The 18,209-nt window shown below is 39.4% G+C and overlaps 1 protein-coding gene across 3 annotated transcripts in view; it reads right to left on the reverse strand.

Moving 5' to 3' along the window:
- Positions 1–540: 540 nt before the first annotated feature.
- Positions 541–18,209, reverse strand: part of dennd2da (DENN/MADD domain containing 2Da) — a 35,577-nt gene continuing 17,908 nt past the window's right edge. For 2 of the 3 annotated variants that reach the window (XM_061687358.1, XM_061687369.1), the window contains 12 exons: positions 17,064–17,156; positions 13,570–13,745; positions 10,648–10,760; positions 10,473–10,542; positions 10,324–10,401; positions 8,256–8,396; positions 4,897–5,045; positions 1,676–1,847; positions 1,494–1,544; positions 1,317–1,398; positions 992–1,237; positions 541–804 (listed from right to left, as the gene is read on the reverse strand). In XM_061687358.1, coding sequence (XP_061543342.1) covers positions 737–804; positions 992–1,237; positions 1,317–1,398; positions 1,494–1,544; positions 1,676–1,847; positions 4,897–5,045; positions 8,256–8,396; positions 10,324–10,401; positions 10,473–10,542; positions 10,648–10,760; positions 13,570–13,745; positions 17,064–17,156 — 1,439 coding nt within the window. In that variant the 3' untranslated portion in view covers positions 541–736. The remainder of the gene's footprint in view (positions 805–991; positions 1,238–1,316; positions 1,399–1,493; positions 1,545–1,675; positions 1,848–4,896; positions 5,046–8,255; positions 8,397–10,323; positions 10,402–10,472; positions 10,543–10,647; positions 10,761–13,569; positions 13,746–17,063; positions 17,157–18,209) is intronic. The other variant, XM_061687378.1, reaches the window with a different exon arrangement.

The following is an 18,209-nucleotide window of genomic DNA, read 5'->3' on the forward strand; positions in this document are numbered from 1 at the left end:
AGTCCCAGATTCAACTCCCCATGACCTGCATAGAGGCTCAGGTGGCTGGAGTGAACGCGCATCAAGCATCACTAGTGTGTCTTGTGCAAGAGTGCACCATTGGCAGCATTTTAAGCCACATCCTGTGCACGTGGTATTTGTTATTCCGACGTGTGGTTGCGTGGCTGCAAGCAGCACTGCTCTTACTTCTCACGTTTGATGCTTTCAATAGTCTTTGTTCGTGGTTGTTCTCACCCTTTTGCTTTCGTACTGTTTTACTTAGCCTTACAGACTGAGCCCCTGCCGTCCTTTTGTCATCATCTAGATGAGGTAGTGTGATGAACCTTCATCATCACTAGGATGTAACAGCTAACTTTAAACATTAAATCTGCTGTAGGCTGGTGGTCATCTGAAATGTCAAACCATAAAGTCCCAATTCTGGTTCTGGAGAAAAAATATTCGTCAACAAAGTGAACAAAAAAAAAAAAAAAAAGAAAAAGGAATGCCCAAGATTGACCCATTCTTAATTTCTTTCTATGAGACAATGCAGGTGGATTTAAAAAAAGAAAAAAAAAAAGTCTTTATTTGATTGAAATTATTTCCAGCTCACCAGCAATAGACTGTAAACCAGTGTTTTGACAAAGTAGCAGCAATATAGTATGTCACTTTGCAGATAAGTATTTAACAGAAAATGACAAATAAAAACAGTGCAACATTCATTATCTACGTACTCAATTATATACAGTCTATGTGAGAACTAGTGTTTCTTGGTCTTTTCCTTTTTCTTCTTATCCTGGTATTCCACAATCTTTTTGTGAAATATTCCTATAGGGAAAAACAACACAAACTTAAATCAATACACAAAAACAGTTTTTCACAACCAGTAAATGTAAAGTACATTGAATGAATTCGAATGGTAACAACCCAAGCTTCTTGAATCATCAATGAACGTATACAATATGTTATTGAAATCAAGTAAATGGGAGAGTCCAAGCCTTGTGAAGAGCCTCACCCTGCTGTGGTCCAGTCTGCTGTTGCTCCACCTCCTGGATGAACAGATCAAACATCTGAGTCTGGATAAACTTCTTGACAAAGTGTCGTGTTGTTTTTGACTCGATGGCCTTGTAGAAGCTTCGTTTCTCAAACGCCCTCTGCTCTCCAGCCTGACTGCATTTCACATAGGACATATAATGACCAACTGTTTTCACAAAGAACAGTAGGAAGGCCTCCGACACCAAATGGTTCAGATCTTCTGTCGCTGAAAGAGACGACACAAATGTTGTGATGAATGAATGACGAATGATATTGAACACTTGTAAACACTGCAGTTTACCTACATGAAGCTTTCTTTCTCTGACTGAGTGCCTCTCGGATTTCACTTTGCAGTTTTGGGGGAAGAATAGAGCCTTCATCACCGATCTGCAACAGGGTATTTTCTGACCTTTTAATATTTTTTATTTGAACCATGAGCACAATCCTTGCATGCAATAGACAAAAAAAATCTTGTCTCTTACAGAAACAATGAAGGTTTCCTTTTTGTTCTCTGATAAATCCACTATCAGTAGCTGTGAGAAATAGTAGAAAGGCACAGAGAAAGGTAACTGTAGCGTCACTTCACTGCCATTTAACAGCGCCCCAACAACAACACCGTTGCTTTTGTTTCAGTAGAACAAAACTTAAAATATGTGTAACTCACATCGCTTTGGTCGGTAACCAGGTCAAGCAGGCGTTTCTGTACTCCCAACAGGTATGGGGTGGGTGCCATCACGACATCAATTAGGATCTCTGGAACTATGGAGATAAAGGTGTGCTGCCAGGTAAAAGGATAAAGAAGGGCTGCTACTGCATGAATGACCTGCGATAAAGTGCTGAAGAGAGATAAGATGAGAAAACAGATCATTATCAACCCAGAAAATGTTGAGAGAACAGATGTCATACCCATTTATAAACTATTTATCCTGCAATTAGAAAATGCAACAATGTCTTGTAATTAACTTTTTATGTATGTAGTTTGAATATGGGGAAAATATATTTAATTAAAAAAAAAAAAAAAAAAAAAAGGCACGTTGGGATACTGGTTAGCACATCTGCCTCACAGTTTTGAGGACCGTGGTTCAAATCCCGGCCCCGCGGGTGTGGAGTTTGCATGTGCTCCCCGTGCCTGCGTGGGTATTCTATGGGCACTCCGGTTTCCTCCCACATCCCAAAAAACATGCATGCTAGGTTGATTGAGGACTCTAAATTGCCCTTAGGTGTGAATGTGTGCGTGAATGGTTGTTTGTTTATATGTGCCCTGCGATTGGCCTGCGACCAGTTCAGGGTGTACCCCGCCTCTCGGCCGAAGTTTGCTGGTATAGGCTCCAGCACGCCCGCGACCCTAGTGAGGATAAGCGGAACGGAAGATGAATGAATGAATGAAAAAAAGAAAAAGGTTAATTAGAGCAAATACTGTTTTAAATTCTATAAAAAAAATATTAAATGCAGGTTTCAACTCTTAAAATATTTACCTAGCAATTACCCATTACATTACACAGTGAATAATGGTAGTAAGCTTTTGCTTATTAACAGTTTAGACAGCATATTTTATTGGTGCACTTCATGAATGTTGGGGGTTGTTCCCTTGTTTCCCCATTGGGAGTTTTCAGACAAATAAGCAAAACTAGTTTTTCTGGTTTTTTTTCTGGTTACTCCAACGCAACAAAGCAAACAAACCATTGTGATCAAGTATATATCAGGAAGTTCTGTTAAAATACAAAACTTAGCTTAAAGGAAGGAGTAGTTTGATGAATTACATGCTGTATGGGTATTTGAATCACATTTTCAACCGACAGTGCTTCACAAATTTATTAGCGCACCACCATTATTATTATTGCCTTAGACCAGGGGTGTCAAACTCAAATTTACAGTGGGCCAAAATAAAAAATTGGGACAACGTCGCGGGCCAAACTCAATATTTAATGAAAAATCATTGCAATCAAACACTGTTTCCCTTCTCTGCAGAAATGTAACGTTAAAGTTGATCATATCACAACAAACTTAAATTTAAACACTGAATCTGGAATAAACATACTTTAATATTATAAACACACGAGAAATCAAATTTGCGATAAAAGACATCAGTGGTATTTGTTTGTTGTTTTAAATAGATAACATGAATTCTTCTCTCTCTCTATCTATCTTCTTTTTATCTATCTCCAACTACCTCTCTTTTTATGTAAATATTTTTTTTTTGTAAAGGCCAACAACAAAAAAACCCAAACAAATAAGAATATTCTTCAATAAAAATCCAAACTTCAAACTATTAACAGTCCCTGCCTTGGAGTTGATAAAGGGCATTAAAAAAACATGAATTCAATTATGTTACATTCTTTGTTACAGCCACGTTGCTCTGCACACGACAAACAGGTCTGTCTTTGACTTTAGTGAACAAATAATCTACCTCCCACCTGTCTTGGAAGTTAACGGTTTTCCATCTTTCGTTTGGCAGTTTTTGGGAAGGGGAAGTGTAAATTTGCCCGAGGAGAGTGGTAGCATAGATCCTAACGAGTGCAACAGAAAGGGAAGTGGCGCTCGCCGGTCGAGACTGATGGGCCAACACACTAGCAAAGCATTCTGGGATTTGTAATATTAGTGGCAAATGTGCTATATACTAGCGGGCCAGCTCTAATACACATTTGATATGGTCTTGCGGGCCAAATATAGTTACATCGTGGGCCAAATTTGGCCCCCGGGCCTGAGTTTCACAAATATGCCTTAGACCACCCAGCATTATTAAGTGCTTCAATGCAGACTCCTTTATTTTCAGAACGCTCATTTTACATTTTTGAACAGGAATGAGGAAATTAACAAACAAGTCACTGTTTTATACCCAAATGTGTACAGGTTTACGAGGTCTTTCTAAAATGTCAGAAATTAATCAAACATGACATTAAACCACAAAAATATTTTTTTAATGTTCTGGAAAGCCAGTAATTACCTCATTTGACATCTTTCCTATTTTTCCCATTTGAAAAAATACATCATACAAACATAATTTGAAAAAATATTTTTGCTAAAAAATATTTGGGTTAAAGAGCTACACTGGGGAGTAAAGTAATAAAATAAAACATTTATTGAGCATTTCGATACAGATGACAAGAACAAACATTTGAATTATATGCTTCTGGGGTTATACTTCATATTTTATATTTTTTACATTCCTTGATTGACAGACCAAAATTAAAGAAAACATAAAAAATTTTAAGATCACGACTTACACAACACTACTGCAACATGTAGTAAATTATACTGTTCTGTTTGAGCAAAAAAAGAAAATAAATTAGATTTTATCCAGTTTATAATGCGTAAACATAATTATTATTATTTATTTGTAAACAATGAATAATGCATAATGAATGATAATGAAAGCTGGGATAGGCTTCAGCTCACTCATGACCCCAATGGGGACAAGTAGTATACAAAATGAATGGTTGGTGGATAGAGAAATGTGCAATACTGCAAATTTTAAGTTTCCTTCTGACCCCATACAACCAATCTCTAATACTAGTCAAATAGAGATCTGTATCGTTCTTTATAATAAAATCTTCATGTAAAATATTATTGCCCTTGCATTTGATTAATTTGCATTATTTACCAGTCAACTGATGGATAAACTTTGGAAATTAGAAGTCAAGAAAAGTGGTAAGCAGACACTTCAGTACACAGCGACTGTACAATTTGTCACCCACACAAAGGGTTTGGTAAGATAAAGACAGCTTGTAAAATATATTCTTCAAAGCCAGTTGAACACTGATAATTCTCAGTATTAACTACCAGTAGTACAAATCAATTAGGAAGTTTTGCAAGAATTAGTTTGTGTACAAGACCGTATATCATCTAGGCATGTGCAGTTCAGTACGAGGCGATTGCATACATTACCCCAACTCATCAGCGATGAAGATGATCCGTCTCTCAAGGACAGCAGCCGCAAACACTAGTAGCACCTCCTCATTTGTGAGGCAGCTGAACAGCACTTCAAAGTTGACATGTTCCAGCCAGGAGTCCAGCGGCCGCGTCAGTCGGATAATCTGGGGAGACAGTTACTGTTACGTAAGTGGAGAAAAACTAAACTCCAAATTGACTATAACCTCTACAGAGAAAGTCTTTGTAATTTTAACCAAGAGTTAGTCAGGGCTGGACAGCAACACCTTTCTGAAATCATCAGTAAGAACTTCAACAATACTCTGTTTGCTGTAGTTGACAAAGAGGTCAGAGCATATTATCCCCATTCTAAAGTCGCTACACTGGCTCCCAGTCAGCTTTAGAACAGATTTTAAAGTTCTGCTACTGGTCTATAAATCACTAAATGGTTTAAGTCCTGAATACATGAAAGAAATGCTAATTGAATATAAACCCAATAGGGCTCTGAGATCTACACTCAGGTCAATTAGTGGCGCACAGACTCCAGCGCAAACATAGTGAAGCAGCATTTAGCTATTATGCTGCACATAAAGGGAATAAGTTGCCAACAGAAGTGAAGTCAGCCCCAAGTGTGAATGTTTTTAAGTCCAGGTTAAAAACGTTTTTTCCTCATGCTTTTTAGAGCATTTCCACTTTTAAATTATATTTCTTGCGCTGTACGCTGTTTTCATTTTACTTTTACTTTTCTCTTTGTTTAAAATCTTTATCAGCTGCCTTTTCTTTGTTTTTAAATGCTTTTAATTATGTAAATCACATTAAGTTACCTTGTGTCTGAAATGCACTATATAAATAAATTTGCTTTGCTTCGCTTTAATATGGCACCGAGCTGACAGCGGGTCATCACCCAATTGGCATTTCACTGACTTTCAGTCATCATAGGGCCACTGTGTGCTTTCTTGTGACCGTGTTTATTCTTATTTATTCCTACAGGTTATTTCTCCATTATCATGTTTGAGCAACAACACAAACAAGATGCATACAAATGTTTTTGAAGGTCTTCCACCCCTAGGGGCTGACTTTCTAAATAATAGCGCAGACATTGGCAAGCATCGCTGAATAACAGCAGTGAATGTGAGCTGTTGAAACATGGTACGCGGCCTCATGCTCTGAGGGGTAAGTTGGGAAATGTAACGCAGGTTGAGACATAACTCCAAACAAACACAAGGCACCTTGAAGGATCAGTACTCTCAAGTCATTACAACAGCTTGGCCTTTCGTTTGATGTGATGTATGCATGTATGACGACAAAATGGGTGAAAAAAAATAAATAACAAAACAAAAATAATGGGCAAAAGTAACTGTGTGACAGTTTTTTGTGAACTTAACTGAAATTACCTCAGTAGCAGCTATACAAATTATACAAAAACTACACACCTCTGCTCAAATGGCAGTTTTTCTTTGGCAATGTAGAAAATATGAACAAGATAAATAAATTCAACAATTTTTCCACTATGAATGGGACTTCTAGCCCGTTCAACAAAATCTTTTAGAAAGGATAAGTAAATGTAAACAACAACCAAGATAATGTGGTAGAGATAAGTGTGCACACCCTCTTATAAACTAATACGAACAAATGATCAAATATACAACTCACCATTACACTGAATGTAGTTGTTATAATTAGTAGGAGCCCTGCGTTTGTTTCTCTTCAACGCTTTTCTCTTCGCTAGTCCACACTTTGGGTAATCTGTTTTTCGTTTTTCATTTCGTCTATTCCCATTTTCGGAGACCTTCAAACGCGTTTGCTTATTTATTTATTTCTACAAATTTTGCCGAGTTTGTGGGCTTACTTTTATCCCATATCAAGTGAGTGTTTTGACAGATGCAAGCGCGGATGCATCTCATTTTCAAAATAAAAACGTTTTACACACTGATGATCAATCAAATAATTTTGGGTCCGACTGACTGACTGACTCCTGTCACGATGTTGCGCTCCACCTAGTCCCGCCGCTACGCACCAAGACCAACATGCCCTGTCCGGTTCAGTTATCATCCTTTGGAGCCCACCACCTCATTGGTGGCTCATCCGGACTCAACCACCAGGGCAAACCCCTGACCAAGGCGGCAACAGAATCGGCCGCCGCGTGATTTGCGGCGGCAGGAAGTGCGGCACGCACCCACTTTCTCCAGCTCTGTCTGTCACTCAACTCAAAAAGAGAAAAAAAGTTTGTTAAGTGTTTCTGTGCGACCCAGTGGTTGGCGACCCCTGTCTTACAGGACGGGATATGGTTTGGAGAGAGCTTCTACAGCATCAGCGGGATCTCAATGTTGAAATGTATCAATCAGGAGAAGAGTACAAAAGAATTTCCAAGGCATTAAATATACCATGGAAGACAGCGAAGACAGTTAACAAGTGGATAAAATATGGCACAACAGTGATATCAAGAACTGAACAGCCCTCCAAAATTGATGAAAAGAAAACTGGTTTCGGGGCGGCACGGTTGGCGACTGGTTAGAGCGTCTGCCTCACAGTTCTGAGGACCGGGGTTCAATCCCCAGCCCCGCCTGTGTGGAGTTTGTATGTTCTCCCCGTGCCTGCATAGGTTTTCTCCGGGCACTCCGGTTTCCTCCCGCATCCCAAAAACATGCGTGGTAGGTTGATTGACGACTCTAAATTGCCCGTAGGTGTGAATGTGAGTGCGAATGGTTGTTTGTTTGTATGCGAATGGTTGTTTGTTTGTATGTGCCATGCAATTGGCTGGCAACCAGTTCAGGGTGTACCCCGCCTCCTGCCCGATGATGGCTGGGATAGGCTCCAGCATGCCCGCGACCCTAGTGAGGAGAAGCGGCTCAGAAAATGGATGGATGGATGGATGGAAAACTGGTTAGGGAGAGGGCCAAGCAGATGGCAGCAACTTTGAAGGACCTGTAGGAATTTGTAGCATCCTACAAGAAACAGTTTAACTTTATTTGGGCTTAATCAGAGGCAGTTTAAAAAGTGGCAGGTGTGTGCTGACTCATATTTAAGATGAGTTTCAATGTGATTGGTTAATTCAGAACACAGCCACATCCCCCAGTTATACAGGAAGATGATGTGGACACTTCTGCAACCACCTTATCTCAGTTGGTTATTTTTACTTTTCATATATTGAGTTAAAGGTTATTGGTCACATTAAGGGAGGAAAAAGTTTAGAAATGATTTATCTTGATCTCATTTTTTTTATATCACAAAAACCTGGAATTTGAACATGAGTGCATATAAAATATATGCTGTATGATAAATGCATTTTGACAAGACAAATGTAATATTCACACTTCATACAATCAATTTCAAAGACTTTTGATAACTGCTAAGTGGAGGAATGCTATTCCTCTGACCTCAGTGCCCGACTCAGGAATGAAGCTTTTAATCTCCACAGTGTTTCCTGGAGCTGGGAATGGAGCCTCCCGCAATTTCTGCATGAATGGGTAAATCATAGCCATGGAAATCTGCCGCCTCTTCTCAACTTCATCAAAAATCTGCTCAGACAGAAAAACAGAAGTCATAAGACAATGTACCAATAGATAGAAGAAAAGCTGGACAGATATTTTAACGAGTTCTGTGCTCTAACTTTGACTCAAGCACCCTATCCCAGTTTAGTCACCAGTTCAAGTATTAACTAGCGGTGGGAGTAAGTCACATATGTGTAAGTCACAAGGCGAGTGGAGTCATTACTTGGTTTCAGCAAGTCAGCAAGTCAAGTCATACAATCTTGCTCCAGGTGCACCATATATTGGGAGTGGTAATAAAACATTTTTTCACAATTTTGTTCCCCATAAATCATAACACTAAAAAAAAGTATTCACACCTTATACAATTTAAATGAACAACAACTGAAATCGTAATTGCTTGAATTTATTGCACTGAATTGTTTTAAAGTTGTATTTCAAACTCAATTTAACAGAACCTTATTTCCGAACAAACTATGCTGTGTACTTTTTGGTGAGAGCCTTGTAATGCCAATGGTTCTTAAGAGAACACAATTAAGCAAAAGCCAACACTTGTTTTTTGTTGATCAAATATAATTAGATGTGTACCTAATGGGCTAAAAGAGAACGAAAGAGATTCACAATTAAAGGAATAATACATGACCAAAATGTTGCCATCCTTCAATGAAAAATTTACAGTAATGTCAAAATATGCATTCCTCCTGTGTCCTCTACTTTAATGAAATCACTCAGTCGGGTTTGTTAATTTATTTTGAAGTACTGACTCTGGACAATTGTCATTAGATTAAAGCTTGTGTTTCATATGCTATGGTCTCAATTTTAAAAACATTGTGCAGACAAGCTTTATCATAGAGCCGACACCACGACATTTTGATGATGACACTTCAATAAACGCGCTTAGATGTATGAAAATTATATTCACAGGTAGCTACTCACAATTTGTACTGTACTTATTAATAGTGGAATACACTTTTGTCGTTGTGATCTGAATGCAAAGTGATCCCATCCAGCAGACCTATACCGCAACGCCACTTCCCTTCTGCATTCAGTGGTTGGCATTATATTTTAGGGGTTACTTTCTTCTCTAGAGTGCGGGCGAGCGAGCGAGCGAGAGAGAGAGAGAGAGAGAGAGAGAGAGAGAGAGAAGAAAAGAGACTTTTGCATGCCTATGAACCGAAATGAAAGGTTTCAACACTTATCATAACGCGTCCCAACCCTAATTATGTTTTAGCTATAATAAAACGTCCACAATCACAGGATTTTTATTTGTTATCATCCTAAAACAGTCTATGAAACTTAATGTTTTACCAGTTAGTTAAACTGTTAAATTAGTTTACCTGTCTGTGACGGACGAAGTTCGACGTCGTCGTTGTCGTGTCTTTTGCGAGGTGCAAAACATGCAGTTTGCCATTCTCTTTTTGCTGACTTCATCGAATATAATCATTGAATCCAAATTACATTATCTTTGGAGCTCCTTTTTTTTTTTAAATCTTCGGAGCTCCTTCCTTCATTGTTGTCCTTCATGCAGGTGGCTACGTCACACTGGAAAGCAACAACGCAGACTGTGTTGCCAGATTGGTGCAAATGACCCCCCCCCCCAAACATTTCCTACCTTTCAAAAAAAAAAAAAAAAAAAAAAAAAAAAAAGACAAACTGGTTCAATTTAAATGCAGATGTCCAACTCTAAACTATGTCATTTAATTCAAGTCATTTAGTTCAAGTGAGTCTTTCTGATTTCTCTCTCTCTTTCTTATTTCGCAAGCAAGTCATAAAAGTGCCAATTAAAGTCGATTCGAGTCAAGTCATTTAACTCGAGTCCCCCCCCCCCCCATCTCTGTTAACTAGCATTATAAGATACTTGTGTGCCACTTGCAACAGAAAATTGAGGTATATTTGGCATGGAAGTATTGTTCCCACTTAAAAAGATTGTCTTTTGACAAACATTGGTTTTAATCACCTTGGAAAACAGGCCAAAACAAGCCAAGCTGCTGATGATACAGTACGCCTCAGGCGGACGCGCCCCCTTCCCACCAGGCTGCAGGTTGGAGAGTGAAGTGGTTAGGATACATTAGGACTTTTTCCAGTTCACACACTTGACATGCTAACCAGTAGACGCCTGCAGTATCCATTTCTTCGGCTCCCGTCAATCTCCGTTAACACAAACGAAAAGGTCTCACTGCAAACACATGGGGAATATGATGACTGAGAGACGAGGCACACCAACAAGCCATGAATAAATTTCACCAAATGATCATCAGAACTGATGTGTTTTCAGTTGTACCTGTGATATTCTGTCAAAGGGGCCCATTTGATACCCTCTGGGAAGCAGAAGAGCGTGATTGCTTTTAGTGTCCGCTCCTCTTCTTCCTTTTGATGTTTGGCCATCCCATCCCTCTGAATGTACACATCATGCACGAGCACATAAGCACACAAGCAGACACGCACGCACAAACAATTTAGTTCATGTGTCCGTCTATCAGTTGGAACTCAGTTGGAAGCCCTACCATAGCCACACTGTAAAAACTCAAAATCTTACCAAGAATATTGTTTCCTTTTTCTAGTCAAAACAAATCTGATAACAAATAAAGATAAAATAAGACATCACCTAAAACTTTGTTTTTAGACAATTTTCAGTAAGTCTAACTTACTCCATTTGCATTTTTTTCCCCCTTTGTGTTTATTTTATTTCCGATATGCATTTTATTTGTAACAGAACATTAGTATTGACCGGTCTAAGGCATTGTTATGATAAAGCCCCTTGAATTCTCCTTGGTAACGTTGGTGGCCATGCGGCAACCATATGTTGTGATCAGGAATTATCTATTTTATTGTCCTGCAGTACACAGTCAGATATCTAAAACTACAGTTTCTAAGTCTTATAATTAAGCATATTGGTTGTTTGTTGTCTCTGTGTTAGACAACAATGATGTTAAGGTTATATTATGATAAGGTGGAATGACCAAAAGCCAGACAGACACAAAAAGTGTGCTACATAACATTATTACTAATGTAATGGTTTCCTCAATATTTACTTAAGATTGTTTTTGTCCCATATAAATATACAGTAATTACTTGGAACCGGTTGACATAAATCAACACTGATTTGTTTTGAAGAACAGTAAGAGCACTGGTATTATTACATCAACCTTGCAATGGCGGACGCAGGTGCAGCCTTAATCAAAGTATATGAGATTATGACGTGCCATCGTCAAATATATCCGTCTATGGATTAATTCATCTTTAGCAAATACATTTTCAAACTTGGTTAACTCTATTAAATCAGATTAATTAAAACTCAGCACTATTTTGCGAACAAACAAATACCATTGCTGATAGATTGAATTGGATAGTTTATGTATGGACAATAGTTTAAATTTAAATTTTGTGAATGTCCCCTCCTGGAGCCGTCACCTTATCATGGTTCGAGGGGTTTGTGTGTCCCATTGATCCTAGGAGCTAAGTTGTATGGGGCTTCACGCCCCTGGTAGGGTCACCCATGGCAAACAGGTCGTAGGTGATGGACCAGATAAAGAACGCTCAAAGACCCCTTATGATGACTAAAAATATTGGACCTAATTTTCCCCTCGCCCGGACGCGGGTCACCGGGGCCACCTTCTGGAGCCAGGCCTGGAGGTGGGACTCGAAGGAGAGCGCCTGGTGGCCAGGCTTGCACCCATGGGGCCCACCAGGGCACAGCCCGAAAGGGTAACGTGGGTCCCCCTTCCAATGGGCACACCACCTGTGAGAGGGGCCGTACGGGCCGGGTGCACTGTAGGCTGTGTGGTGGCCAAAGGCAGGGACCTTGGTGATCCGATCCCCGGCTACAGAAGCTGGCTCTAGGGACGTGGAATGTCACGTCTCTGGCAGGGAAGGAACCCGAGCTGGTGTGTGAGGTCGATAAGATCCGACGAGATATAGTCAGGCTCGCCCCCACACATGGCTTGGGCTCTGGTACCAGTCCACTTCCACTCTGGAGTTGCCCACAGTGAGAGGCGTCGAGCAGGTCTGGGTATACTTATTGCCCCCCGGCTCGACGCCTGTACATTGGGGTTCACCCCGGTGGACGAGAGGGTAGCTTCCCTCCCCCTTCGGGTGGGGGGATGGGTCCTGACTGTTGTTTGTGCCTATGCCCCAAACAGCAGTTCAGAGTACACGCCTTGGAGGGGGTGCCGGAGAGCACTCCGACTGGGTACTCCTTCTCTGCCAAAGCTACTGCCCCCGAGACCCGACCTCGGCTAAGCGGAAGAAAATGGATGGATGGATTTTGTGAATGCACTTCTATAGATGTCTTCTCTTGCACGCTATTTACATTATATATTTATATTTCCTATATCCACTATTTCTTCTGAAATGATGGACATTTCCCCATTGTGGGACTAATACAGGTTATCTTATATTACAAATATTTATTATTAATAATAATATACTTTTAACCTGACCCCTTTCCCAGATGACGTCCCCAGTGACGTATTAATTTATTTTCAGTTCATGGTTGTGAGGCCGTGAATAATTTTACATTTATATCTTCAGACGCGTATTGATTGGCTTGTTATTTTGTTTTGCAAACTTAGTTACTCTCTGCTATATCGCGGTTCCAACAAGACCTGTGTGACTGACAAGTGTACTGTACCACCCAATCACTTAATTTGGTGTTTTGTGACTTCATGACACGATAGCTGGCCAATTGGCAGCAAGCCTTTCCATCTTTTCGTACCCACTCCTCACCTTCCCTTTGTGATAACGCAAACGATACGTGTAAGAAGTATGGTAAGAAGTGTAGTTTATTCTCTACCATGTAGGCGATGATTAGTGACTTACAATGCGTTGACACTGGACGCAAAGAGAACTTTCGACTCCGCGGCTTGGTAGCTGGGGGGGCGTAATAAAATAGCGTGTTTTCAACCAGCTTCCCCCATGCAATATCCGGAACGATCGGTGTTCTGGCCGTAACAAGTTAGCATTCAGTGATTACCGCAACAAAGTACGGACGTTCCGTAACATTTGACAACTCTGGTATACAAATTAACAGAATATCGAGAAGAGATGGGATTTCATAAGTCTTGACTTCTTCCCACTTCTTTTTGAACATGGAAAACTGTGTGTCTCATTGTCTATTAATTGTTTTTTTTTGTTTTGTTTTCATGTTCAAAATGTACTTTCCAATCAAATGTATATATAATGGTATGATATTGTACAAACCAACCTTAGGGAACTGATAGGTGATCTGAGGTTCGTAGCTGTTGCCATCCTTGTTTTTCTTTAGGCTGACCACCACCAGGTACTCAAAAAAGTACTGACCACTGACAAAACGTCGCTGCCTAGTTGCTTTGTCTTCCCCTATCAGGCCCAATGGCTCTGGAGGATCTTGGTCTTTCACTCCTTCACAGAAATTTGAAAATGATAGTTTTTTTGGGGGGATACACTGTTAGAACAGTCATAAGCAGAATAGCATCATGGCCAAGTAAAATGTATTTTTAAATTTGATTTGATCTGAAGATAAATCAGCCATCTCCCATGCTTTTGGACATCTTTTACATCACATGTATCCTACATAATTTACAAAATGAGAAAGCCCATAGGATCAGATATCTTAATTTACTAACTAAACTTCAAGTGGGGCAAGTGGTGTTCTGCTTGGGCGGCAGACCTCCTGGAGGCTAAAAATTTGAATTGCTGTTGCTTCATTGTTGGGTATTGTCAACATTGACTAAGTGAAATGCCCAAAGCAAAATACAAACCCAAATTCCAATAAAGTCGGCACATTGTGTAAAATATAAATAAAAACAGAATATAATGATTTGAATGATCAACCTATATTCAATTAAAATCATTACAAAGACAAGATATTTAATGCTTTAAACTGATGAACGTCATCTTTTGTGTGTGCAAATATTCACTCATTTTGAATGTAATTGAATACAAACACATTCCCCAAAATCTGGGACAGGGGCATGTTTACCACTGTGTTACATCACCTTTCCTTTTAACAACACTCAATAGGCATTTGGAAACTGAGGACACTAATTGTTGAAGCTTTATCCGTGGAATTCTTTCCCCATTCTTGCTTGATGTACAACTTCAGTTGCTCAACACTCCGGGGTCTCCGGTGTTTTACAGTGTTTTGCGCTTCATAATGTACCACACATTTTAATTGGGAGACAGATCTGGACTGCTGAGAGGCCAGTCTCGTACTCGCAGTCTTTTACTACGAAGCCACACTGGGTTAACATGCAGAATGTGGCTTAGCATTGTCTTGCTAAAATAAGCATGGACGTCCCTGAAAAAGAAATTGCTTGGATGGCAGCAACTTTGCCTGTCTTTTGTTTCATTAAAACGTGTTGCAGAGATTAAATTCAAAATAAGAGAATATTTGAGAAAATAAATAAAATGAAATAAAAACTTGCATCACTTTGAACATTAAATATATTTTTTGTAGTGTATTTAATTGAAAATAAGTTGAAAGGGATTTGCAAATCATTTTATTCTTTTTTTATTTACATTTTCCACAATGTCCTAAATTTATTAGAATTGGAGTAGTCCTCTACATTGTGTAAATGGGTTTTAGCTGAATAAGAAGTATTATATTGCAGCAAATATATTAAACATCACATTTTACATTTACAAACAAGAACTGGTAGATGTACTAATGTGCAAAGTGCATGTGGCATAACGTGAAACGTTTGTGTGTACACGTTTTACTGTTTTAATGAATTTAACGATGATTTCAAGGCAAATGTCCTTCCCAATCTACAACCCCAATTCCAATGAGGTTGTGACGTTTTGTTAAACATACAACACCTTTATTGTTTTCAGCAAATAATCATGAACTTAGAATTTTATGGCTGCAACACGTTCCAAAAAAGCTGGGACAGGGTCATGTTTACCACTGTGTTACATCACCTTTTCTTTTAACAACATTCAATAAACGTTTGGGAACTGAGGACACTAATTGTTGAAGCTTTGTAGGTGGAATTCTTTCCCATTCTTGCTTGATGTACAGCTTCAGCTGTTCAACAGTACCGGGTCTCCGTTGTCATATTTTACACTTCATAATGCGCCACACATTTTCCAATGGGAGACAGGTCTGGACTGCAGGCAGGCCAGTCTAGTACCCGCACTCTTTGACTGCGAAGCAACGCTGTTGTAACACGTGCAGAATGTGGTTTGGTATTGTCTTGCTGAAATAAGCAGGGGCGTACATTAAAAAGACGTTGCTTGGATGGTAGCATATGTTTCTCCGAAACCTGTATGTACCTTTCAGCATTAATGGTGCCTTCACAGATGTCCACTTTTCATCAGTCCATCTTAGATGAGCTTGGGCCCAGAGAAGCCGGTGGCGTTTCTGGGTTGATAAATGGCTTTTGCTTTGCATTGTAGCATTTCAAGTTGCACTTATGGATGTAGCGGCAAACTGTATTTACTGACATTGGTTTTCTAAAGTGTCCCTGAGCCCATGTGGTGATATCCTTTACACATTGATGTCGGTTTTTGATGCAGTGCCGCCTGAGGGATCAAAGGTCACGGGTATTCAATGTTGGTTTTCGGCCTTGCTGCTTACATGCGGTGATTTCTCCAGATTCTCTGAACCTTTTGATAATATTATTGTCATGGGTGTGTGTTCCGGTTTTTGTCTTCCCCTTGTTTCATACACACCTGCTCCTAAGAGCATCTTCACCACCTGTGCCTCGTTCACCCTTATTACACCTTGCATTTAACCTCGTGTCTCATTCTTTCTCGTCGCCAGTTCGTTGTACTTTGTCGTCGCGTTCCAGCATTCCTTGTTTCCACGTCAAAGACTCACAGTAAGACTTGACCCTGTTCCGATTACTGACCTCGCCTTTTTGCCTCATGTTTTTGGATACTGTTGCCTTTTTTGGATTGCCTGCCTGTGTACCGACCTGTGCCTGCCTGTGTACCAACCTCTGCCTCTATTAAACCTCTCTTTTTTTAAACTGTCCATTTGTTTTGGGTCCTATCCTCTTTTTTTTGGGTCCTATCCTCCTTCATGACAATTATGGACCGGAGATGATGAAATCCCTAAATTCCTTGCAATTGTACATTGAGAAACACTGTCCTTAAACTGTTCGACAATTTTCTCACGCACTTGTTCACAAAGAGGTGAACCTCGCCCGATCTTTGCTTGTGAATGACTAAGCAATTCAGGGAAGCTCTTTTTGTACCCAATCATGACACCCACCTGTTCCCAATTAACCTGTGGGATGTTCCAAACAGGTGTTTGATGAGCATTCCTCAACTTTCTCAGTCTTTTTTGCCACCTGTCCCAACTTTTTTGGAACGTGTTGCAGCCATAAAATTCAAAGGTAATGATTATTTGCAAAAAAGTTGATCAGTTTGAACATTAAATATCTTTGTAGTGTATTCAATTAAATATAGGTTGAACACGATTTGCAAATCATTGTATTCTGTTTTTATTTATGTTTAACACAACGTCCCACCTTCATTGGAATTGGGGTTGTATTAAATATTGATAATACTGTTGATTGTGTTATATTATACTGTAAAGAGGAGTTGTGTTATAATATATTATACAGAGGCAAAAAGGAGATTTATGAATGTGGTAAGGAGACTTTGGAAAAATGGAAAGATAATTCACTTTGGAGACCCATGAATGGGGTTACGCAAAAGGAGAAAGAAGATTTTAACTGATGTTGTTACTGTATATTTTGTAAAACTCACTATCTCTTTTGCCCTTGCGGAAAGAAGACCACATGGCACTTAGCCTCTTGAGTGCTTTTGGTCGTCCACCCCCATCGTCAACTGGGATGGTACCTGTTGCGAAATAATGTCAGTTACACTCAGTTTTGAAATATTTACACATCAGTATGAGTTTATTCACAATTCTGTAAGGCTATGTCCGTTGATGTGCTATTCATTTTTCAGTGGACACTCATATAGTATTATTGCAGAAGACAGAATATTCCTTGATATTAAAGACCACATCAAAGGAAAAAGTTAAATGCTAATACATGTATAGGAATTTTCTCCAGCACACCCGCAACCCTAGTGAGTTTAAGCTTAAATTCAGAAAATGGATCGATTGATGAAATATTCACATTGTATATATTTGCTATTAAGCACCATACATATAGTAATTACATGCAATAATCACTGTACATTTTATTTTTTGCTTTTACTTTAAGCAGACATGACCTTTCAGAAAAGATGAAACCAAGTTATGATTTACATTTTTCCACAGAGACCAGCATTGTTTACAAAAGGGTAAGAAATAAAATAATTGACACAGTGATAGCACATTCACAACAATGGACAATGTTGTGTTCAATTAACCCGACATTCATGATTTTGGAATGTGGGAGGAAGCCAGGAGTACCTGGAGAAAACCCACGTGAGCATGAGGAGAACAAGCAAAGTCCACAGAAGAAGGCCAAAGCCAAGATTTGAACCCCAAATCTCAGAACGATGTTGCCCATGGTAACAATAATAATGAATTTTTAAAACAAATCTTCATTCAAACAAACAAGTAAATTAAGAATTACTTTTGTGATTTTGTGTTGCATTACAGATTAAATGAGTTATGCTTAGGGTGGTGAAAGGGTTAGCACATCTGGCTCACAGTCAAGAGGTTCAAATCTGGGCCCTGGCCCAGGAGTTTGCATTTTCTCCTCATAGTTGCATGGGCTTTTGCAGAGTACTATGGCTTCCAACCACATTCCAAAAGCATTCATGTTAGGTTCACTGAAGACTGTAAATTTTCCATAGGTGTGATGTGTTTTTCTACAACCCCAATTCCAATGAAGTTGGGACGTTGTGTTAAACATAAATAAAAACAGAATACAATGATTTGTAAATCATGTTCAACCT

The sequence above is a fragment of the Phycodurus eques genome, chromosome 1 (assembly GCF_024500275.1).
Source record: "Phycodurus eques isolate BA_2022a chromosome 1, UOR_Pequ_1.1, whole genome shotgun sequence".
NCBI classification, from domain to species: Eukaryota; Metazoa; Chordata; class Actinopteri; order Syngnathiformes; family Syngnathidae; genus Phycodurus; species Phycodurus eques.